We start from the raw sequence: 8939 nt of genomic DNA on the forward strand, positions 1-8939 counted from the left end.
CTAACTACTACTACTACTACTACTACTACTACTACTACTACTACTACTACTACTACTACTACTACTACTACTACTACTACTACTCTACTACTACTACTACTACTCTCTCTCTCTCTCTCTCTCTCTCTCTCTCTCTCTCTCTCTCTCTCTCTCTCTCTCTCTCTCTCTCTCTCTCTCTCTCTCTCTCTCTCTCTCTCTCTCTCTCTCTTCACCATCATCGCCCGCCGTTCTTATCCTCAGATTCCAAAGCCTCACAGCCGCCGCAGTAGCAAGCGACGATCACCATAGCCTCGTCGTCGTCCTCCTCCCTCCTCCCCTGGAGCCGCCACGTCACAACAGCAACAAACATCAACCATCGTCGGTGCTCTCGCGTCAACCTCATCACCATAAAATTGATGTGGATGAACGTACCTCTTCATCTCTTCAAGCCCAAGTGCGATCGGATCGAGTCGTCGGTGGCGAGGCTTTGACCGGAGATGAGCACCCAGCAGATCTGGTTTTAGATCTATGGTTAAGCATTGTAATGCTTTCTTCACATAATCCTTTGTTGGGTACAAGGAGAAATACTCATGGAGGGAGGAGAAAGATGGAGGTTAAGCGAATGATGCATCATACATGAAAGAGAATATGAGATGATGCAGACTATGGTACTGTATGTGATAAACTGATAATTATTGATTGTGATAGATGAGCAAATGGTTTAGTTTATATTTGGGTTATGACTTGTCTTTGTATTGGATCTATACTTTGTTAATTTGTATGTGTTTTGACTGATTATTGGGGTCATTAAGAGTTACTGGGAGTTAGTAATTTTTTTTTAAGGTTTCTTTTTTTGTTGGAAATCACCTTCTACTTATTCTTCTTCTATCTTCTTTCTTCTTTTGTGTTTTTATTGATTATTGGGGTCAGTAACCCGATTATTATAGGTCAGTAACTGATTATTGGGGATCAGTAACCAAGTTATTGGGGGTAGTAACCCGATTATTGGGGGTCAGTAACTGATTACTGAGTGTCAGTAACTGAAAACTAAGTGATTATTGGGTGTCAGTAACTGAAAACTAAGTGATTACTGGGTGTCAGTAACTGAAAACTAAAAGTTATTGGGGGTCAGTAACTGGTTACTGGGGGTCAGTAACTGGTTACTAGGTGTCAGTAATTAATCAATAACTGGTTACTGGGGGTTAGTAACTGGTTATTATAGGTCATTAACTAGTCAGTAACTGGTTACAAGGGAAAATCCGGTGACAGGAATCCGACGGTCGGTGACCGAAGTCCGGCGGCCGGTGACCGGAGTCTGAGGTTTCGGCCAAGTCTTTTCATGTTGAAGAGGTGGGGGCAAAATAGTCTTAAAATAATATGGTTTGTTAAAACTTTAGTAAAGATTTGTGCATTTGGGCATAAAGATTTATGCATTTGGGCATAAAAAGTGTTACCTTATATTGGAATGGGCTAATGCAAAAGATTATCATTGGAATGGGAAATAAGGGGTTTGAATTAGTACTAAATTTGCATTTTCCTAGAAATAACACCCATACATACCTTACCTGAATGAAATCAAATCCTCCAGAAACAGCAGCTTTGCCGAAATCAGGTGAAGTTTCCGACTCGATCGGACTTCGCTTCTAGTTGTATTGGTAGGCGGTAACTCAGCACAGTTAGTTTATTCTGCTCAATGAGAGTTAGGAGACTCATTATGTGATGATAATAAGCAGAATGAGCTTAATAAGCATCTGTGACAATATGTCTCAGAATAGGTACAAGTATCAATTAAGTTTGATGAAGTATTAGTTGTAATCAGGACCAAAGTTCCTCACACAATTCAACTAGAAAAGAATAGTAATTACACGGTCATTTTCATTTGCCTTACCATGCCATCCTTACAAAGAGCATCAACAACGATAATTTGGTTTAGTTTTTCTATGCTCGGCTCACGTTAGAATTTTTTTCACCGTTATTTTCTCATGTTAATATTGCCTCATAGACTATTTTGGCCGTTCAATCTCATTTTTCTTACATTTAAATGCTGTGTACCATGTAAGGTGTGACTAACTTGGAATCCTAGTCGTAGATATAAAATTAAAAAGTTAAGGTAGTTCAATGAGGCAAAATAAGGAGATGACTATAAAGAGAGGATCCGGATCCCTATTCGGCCAATGCTCTTTGTTTCTTTCTTTTCTCATCCAAAATCGGGTCGGGCTTTGAATTGGGCGTTTGGATACTTTGTTAGGTCGTCCACACGGTGGACAGTGTGACACGTCTTCTCCCGCCACCCCCTAATTCGTATGTTCAGATATACCCCTTCCCTTGTATACAATTTCCAACGTTACCTTTCATTTCTCCCCTACCCTTCCAGGGACAGTAAAGTAAATCCATCTCTCTCCCCGTTTTTCGAAGTTAAAGTCGGTTTCCCCGTCTCTTCAACTCGCCTCAAAGTCCACCCATTCTCTCTCCGTTTCAGACTTCCCACTATTTCCTTCTTCAAAGGGTTTAGCCTTCTCAGTGTTCTTCCCATTTCCCAAAATGCCCACGGAAACCAGAAGAATGGCGTTCCCGAAGGTGGTGATCGAGCGCGACACCGACTCCGAGCAAAGCTCGTCGGAAGAAGAAGAAGAAGACGACGAACCGGCGGTGTTGGCGGAGAGCGAGAGTGAAGAGAAAGTTGAGGAGCCCAAGAACAAAGGGAAAGCCCCCATTACTATTTCTCTCAAGAAAGTCTGCAAGGTAGAATCTTTAACCCATTTTACCATTCTCAATTTTTACTGTTTGTTTTTTTTTGGGTTTCTTGAATTTAACTAATCAAGTTTTGATTTTTACTGGTGGGATCATTTAGGTTTGTAAGAAGCCTGGACATGAAGCTGGGTTTAAAGGGGCTACTTACATTGATTGCCCAATGAAACCTTGCTTTCTTTGCAAAATGCCTGGTAAGTCTTTGGTCTTTTTTTTTACTGTGCTGATTATCATGTACTGTTATTGAGTTTGTGAATTTTGGTTTTATGTATGGTTTTTTATGTTTTGTGTAATTTCTATCTGGTTTAAAGGCCACACTACAGTGACATGCCCACATCGAGTAGCTACCGAGTTTGGTGTCGTCCCAGCAACACATAAAAATACCAGAAATGCATTGGAATATGCTTTCGAACGACAGATTAGACCTCGGATTCCTCCGGTGAGCCTTTAATTGGTGAATCTGTGATATCTGATATTTCGTTATTGAAAAATTGCAGCACACATTTTGGATGCTTACAGAAAATTCTATATTTTGATCTTTATTTATGCCACATTGTCTCAAGTGTTATTGGAATGACATTGGATGTTAGTATCTTGGCGGAACGCATGACATGGTGCCTTCTGATTGGTTTTTGCTTGCTAAATGGTTACTATGATGTTGATCACTTAAATTTTTGGTTTGTATTCATTTTCGTGGTAATAGTCATCCTGGTGTCTACGGTACTAAATTGAAACATGTCGTAGATGTTAGTTTGTTTAAAGTTATGAGATGTGTAATCTTCATTTTGTTTTACTTATTGCATGTTTATGTATTTCAGGATCTTTGTAGGGTTTGACAATTGATTTGTGTGTTTTCTTTTGCAATATTTTACTATATTATCTTGTTTTGAGCAATCTTTGTTTGCCAGTGTTATGAACTTGTTTTAGTTTCTATATTTTTTCTAGATCAAGCCAGCATATGTGATCCCTGATCAAGTAAGTTGTGCGGTTATCAGATATCACAGTAGACGAGTAACTTGCTTGGAATTCCATCCAACAAACAATAATATCCTTTTGTCAGGAGATAAGGTAATTCGTTGCATAGTTTATGTCATTATTCAGGAATATGTGTTTCAGGGGTGAGTGTTTGATGATGGCTAATCATGGTATCCGTCTCTTCCCTTGTGTGTTTGGTTCATTTGAAAAGAAAGGACAGCTTGGAGTCTGGGACTTCCGCAAAGTATATGAAAAGGTTGTTTATGGAAATGTGCACTCATGTATACTCAACAATATGAAGTAAGTATTCTTTTATTTGTTTTCATAGCTCTGGTTACGTACAGTTATATGTGCATACATACTTGCAGAACCATTTTCTATGCATGTCTGATCTGTTTTTACTTTATTGTTTCCCTTGCATATTAATTCTTGTAGGTTTAGCCCTGCAAGTGATGGTACAGTATATGCTGCGTCCTCAGATGGTACTGTTAGTTGCACTGATGTCGAAACTGGAATTGCATTGTCTCTGATGAACCTTAACCCTGATGGTTGGCAGGTACTCACACTCCTACTCCTTCTGTTCCTGTTAATGAACGGGTATCAAATAGGAGTTTTGTCATTCCCTCCAATATCACCAAATATGTTTGGCCCTGTGTAACGGATCTATATAATGTTTTTCTTTCTTTTTTTTCTTTCTAAAGGATCAATCAATCAATCTAGACTGTCTTTTAAAATAAAAAATCAATCTAGACTGAGGAATGCTGCCGGTACTTGCAGCACTGTGTTTTCTTTTGTGGTTGACTGTCTAGCCTCTTGGTTAGTTTTATCACTTTCATGTCAGCATATATAAGTAATTTTTCTTTCCTTCCAAAATATTCATGTTGTTGAGTCTGATTGCTTGATTTGAAATATTCTTTTGCATCAGTGTCAATCTTGGTCATTGTTACATCTTATTTCGTGATGAAGTACATGCATATAGATTATGCTGGCTGGATAGAGAGTGAAGAGTCTATTTTTCATTGAGTGTTTAGTTCAATGTCAGCAAATGTAAGCTATTTATGTTGATGCATTTGAAGCAAGAGCTTTTGGAGAGAAGTAGATTGTGGGCATTTGGATGAGCCTATATTTCTGGGGGAATCTAGAGATCGCACTTCTTCCTTTTTGTTTTAAATTTTAAAGCAGCTGAAAATTAGGGGTTATGCATTGATTAGGCTGATTTGGTCACTGTTGAGCGTTCTTGTTTCTGATGTGTTTGTCTTCCCAAGTTTTTTATCCTGTCCATGTCCACTTGCTTTCTGTACATGTGTTTTAGGATTCTATTTATAAAAAATGTTTCTTGAGAAATTAAATAATAAGCTTATGTGTCATGTTTCTAGGGTCCAAGCACCTGGAGAATGCTGTATGGCATGGATATAAATGCAGAGAAAGGTGCTGTACTTGTTGCTGATAACTTTGGTTACCTCTACATGTAAGTGTTTTTATCAGAGACATAGTCAGGAAGTAAAGAGGCAAGAAAGATCATGTAACGAGTGAATTTTGTAGGCAGGTGGTATAGTGGCACTTTTCTTCGTGTTTGCCATCTTATTTCCCTGTTAGAAGTTGTCATATTTTGCCTGCCTATCAGCTTTAGTTGAAGTACAGACATTATTTTAGTTCTGGTTCTTCTTTTATCTTTTTATATCTGGGGGTTGGTTATTTTAAGAGTGTTTGGTTCTTAAAATTCCATGTCTCTTTGAGCAGCAAGAACATAAATGATATGCTAAGGGGCTTATGAAACGGAGTGTTTTACTTTTCTCAAATTAGAGAGTATGGGTATGCAATGCATACTATGCAATTTTGAAAAAAAGAAAAAAAAAAAGTACAGGTCTTTTCACAGAGAAGCTTTTAATGTGTTTATGCTGCACTGCTGCAGGCTTGTCAACCTTTTGGTCTGATCAGCATGTTCCTTTAAAGAAAAAAGTACCTTCCATGCAAACGCACTCAGTTCTGCTATCCTTTCTTATTAATATTATTTGTTTTATGGCATAGGGTTGATACTCGGTCAAATAACAGAACTGGGAAACCAATTTTGATCCATAAGAAAGGTAGCAAAGTTGTTGGACTCCACTGCAATCCTGTTCAACCAGATCTTCTCTTGAGTTGTGGAAACGATCATTTTGTAAGTTCGGATTGCTTTTTGAGTGTTCTCTGGCCTTGTCTACTCTATAGTCTAACTTCTGTATGTGGGTCATGTCTGTTTTCTTCAATGGGTAAACATTTTTGTTTTTTTGTTTTGTTTTGTTTTTTTTTATTGAAAGGGGTTTGGATCCCATCCTAGCTGGGAAAATGTAAGTAGCTAAGGAGAATCAAACCCTAAATATTTCAATTTACATCTATGATCTTGCTCAAATTTTATACGACTCTGTAACTATATGATATTGAATTATGTATCATGTTTGTATTTGGTCTTTTCTAGTCTATAGAATAACTTCTGTATGTTGGTCATATCTGTGTTTTCTTATAGGATATACTTTTCAGTTTCCCTTTCTGATCTTCGAAATTCTCTAAGGTGTAGCAACTCTGTGATTGTAAATATGTGCCTGTAGATACACTTTTGGTAACCTGACTATAGATACACTATTGGTAACCTGCAACGGTTTCTACTACTTAGGCTCGCATATGGGACATTCGTCGAATTGAAGATGGTTCCTCCATTTATGACCTTGCACACAGCCGTGTTGTTAACTCTGCATACTTCTCTCCAGTATCTGGCAGTAAAATTCTCACCACTTCACAGGACAACCGCCTTTGTATTTGGGATTCCATATTTGGCAATATGGATTCCCCAAGCCGAGAGATTGTACACAGTCATGATTTTAATCGCTATCTGACTCCTTTCCGAGCTGAATGGGATCCAAAGGTGATATGAACTTTTCTCTCACGCGTTCTGTTTCCTTTGTCTCATTTTGAAAATCTAATATGCCTTTTGGTTCAGGACTCGTTAGAGTCACTTGCAGTTATTGGTCGTTATATAAGTGAAAACTATAATGGAGCTGCTCTGCATCCCATTGATTTCATAGACATCAGTACAGGGCAACTAGTTGCTGAGATCATGGATCCAAACATCACTACAATCAGTCCGGTGAACAAGCTGCATCCACGTGATGATGTTTTGGCATCCGGTAGCTCAAGGTTTGGGACTTAAAGCACTTACATGCTCGGCATCTAATTTTAACATAGCAAATTGTTTTTATATCAAAATTCTTTGCCATACCTGGAATACTTTGTGTCAGGATGATGATGTCTTCTTAACCATGTTATATGCTCAGGTCACTTTTCATTTGGAGGCCTAAGGAAAAGTCTGAGCCTGTGGAACAGATGGATATAGGGAAGATTGTTGTTTGTGACAGAGATGAGAAAAAGAGTAGAAAACGGAAGTTTGGGGGTGAAAGTGATGATTCTGATGATGACAAGTCCATCCCTAAGGGCAAGCAGTTCAAGTCCCAAAAGAAATCTCAGTCCAAAACAAATCTATCTGTTAAGGTCAGACGCTGATCTAAGAGAAAACTCTGACATCTTTTGTGGTTCTTCATCTGCCAAACCTGTACAGAAAATCGAGTCTCTGCTCCTCTTTTATCACATTGGGCCAGAGTTTTTTGACATAGCATGACCAACGCTTTAGGTTAACATCTCATTCCTTTTGTAAGCACCTTCCGCGGTGGTTTTTAGGTTCTTTTGGATCTATCATGAGCTGTGCTGCAGATTTTGCGTGCGCAGGCAATTTCCAATTGCAAATGAATTCAGATATAGTCTAGTGCGCATATATCATTGGTTGGAAATTGCCTAGACTGTAATCGTAGCAATTCTGCGTTGTATTATAGTGCCGTGTGAATTTGTATTGTACTGTGGATATTAATGTGTAGAATGTGATCTTATAATTTTGAGATTTGCTTCTCTCAAATCCTCACTAGAATGAGTCATCAGACATCAGTACATGCTTGGAAACCAATGCTTACTCAATGCAGTAAAACCACATGTCATTTCATATTTGGTTTAACGGTTAATTATGGTTATAAGAAGCAAGTCCAAAGTTGTATACCGTTAAGCTAACAGAAGCTATAGGCAACTCTGGCAACCAGACAGATTCCGGGGTTTTGGCGATGAGTTATTGTCATGGATTAGCATCTTAATTCTCCCAGAAAGTGAAATTGCATTGTTGATGCAATCCATTAAGATTTTTGAGTCGTCTTCCACGTTTGTCTTAGTAAAACTATGAATCAGCGCATCATGGAGACACACCGGAAGAGCTAAAGCTTCAGAAAGATGATGGCCATGATCATCTAGTACAACAAAGCCAGTAGCTCCTTGGTTATTCTGATGTAGTGAACTACTAATATTGAAATCTACAAAACTTGAGGGGGAGGATGACATGAAATATGATTTAGCAGGATGTTTCTATTGGAAGGTGCTTCACCTGAATCCAGAATCCGCGCGCGTTAGAAAAACAGATTGCAGTTAGCATACATAATGTAATAGCAAATCATGGCCATGCCAGTGTAAGAGAGGTGGTGCTGAATTGAGTATGCTGCCAAATTTGTTTCGTAAACTGACAATTAAGAAACAGAATGGTCTAAAGTTTCTGTATCATTACCACAAGAAGGGCAGGAAGGATCAATTAATATCCTAATTAGAGTAGATAATTAAGATCTCTAGTCCTTAACCTAGCTCTAATGAGCTGTCTAACAAATATTTTGGTGTAAACTGAGCTGTCAAACAAAATCCTCCCCTTCGATTTGTTTGTTTGTTTGTTTGTTTTGATAAGACAACATACCTTTGAGTTACTAGAAACACTCGAAGCTTTCAGCAACTCATCTCAAAAAAAAAAAAAAAAAAAAAAAAAAAATCTTCGGGGAATAGGTAACTTGGGGTCCAAGTCACAATTTTTAATTTAGGCTTAGTTTGGTATTGTGGTTTAAAAACTCAATTTTTAAAAAACTCAGTTTTAAATAAGCAACCCTAGCCTCAACATGCTTTTTAAAATCGTGGTTATTTAAACTAAAAGGTTTTAAATAAGCAGGTTTTAAGATTTTACCAAACAAAAAATATATTTAAAATGATGATTATAAGTGATTTTAATTCCTAAAACTCAATACCAAACTGGGTCTTAGTGTTCTAATTACATTTCCAACAAACTCTTTTAGAATCTTACTAAGCACTCACAATATTAATTGTGCATCAAAAAGTGATAATATATAGGT

The 8939-nt window shown here is 37.9% G+C and overlaps 1 protein-coding gene across 1 annotated transcript; it reads left to right on the forward strand.

Moving 5' to 3' along the window:
- Positions 1-2520: 2520 nt before the first annotated feature.
- LOC101313874 (protein DAMAGED DNA-BINDING 2-like) lies at positions 2521-7624 on the forward strand. Its single transcript, XM_004294190.1, has 11 exons — positions 2521-2721; positions 2831-2921; positions 3039-3166; positions 3673-3795; positions 3914-4002; positions 4138-4258; positions 5079-5170; positions 5731-5860; positions 6353-6601; positions 6677-6873; positions 7011-7624. The coding sequence occupies exons 1-11, from the start codon at positions 2521-2523 to the stop codon at positions 7234-7236; spliced, it is 1647 nt and encodes a 548-aa protein (XP_004294238.1). The 3' UTR covers positions 7237-7624.
- The last annotated feature ends 1315 nt before the right edge of the window (positions 7625-8939 follow it).

Source organism: Fragaria vesca, linkage group LG3, assembly GCF_000184155.1.
Source record: "Fragaria vesca subsp. vesca linkage group LG3, FraVesHawaii_1.0, whole genome shotgun sequence".
NCBI classification, from domain to species: Eukaryota; Viridiplantae; Streptophyta; class Magnoliopsida; order Rosales; family Rosaceae; genus Fragaria; species Fragaria vesca.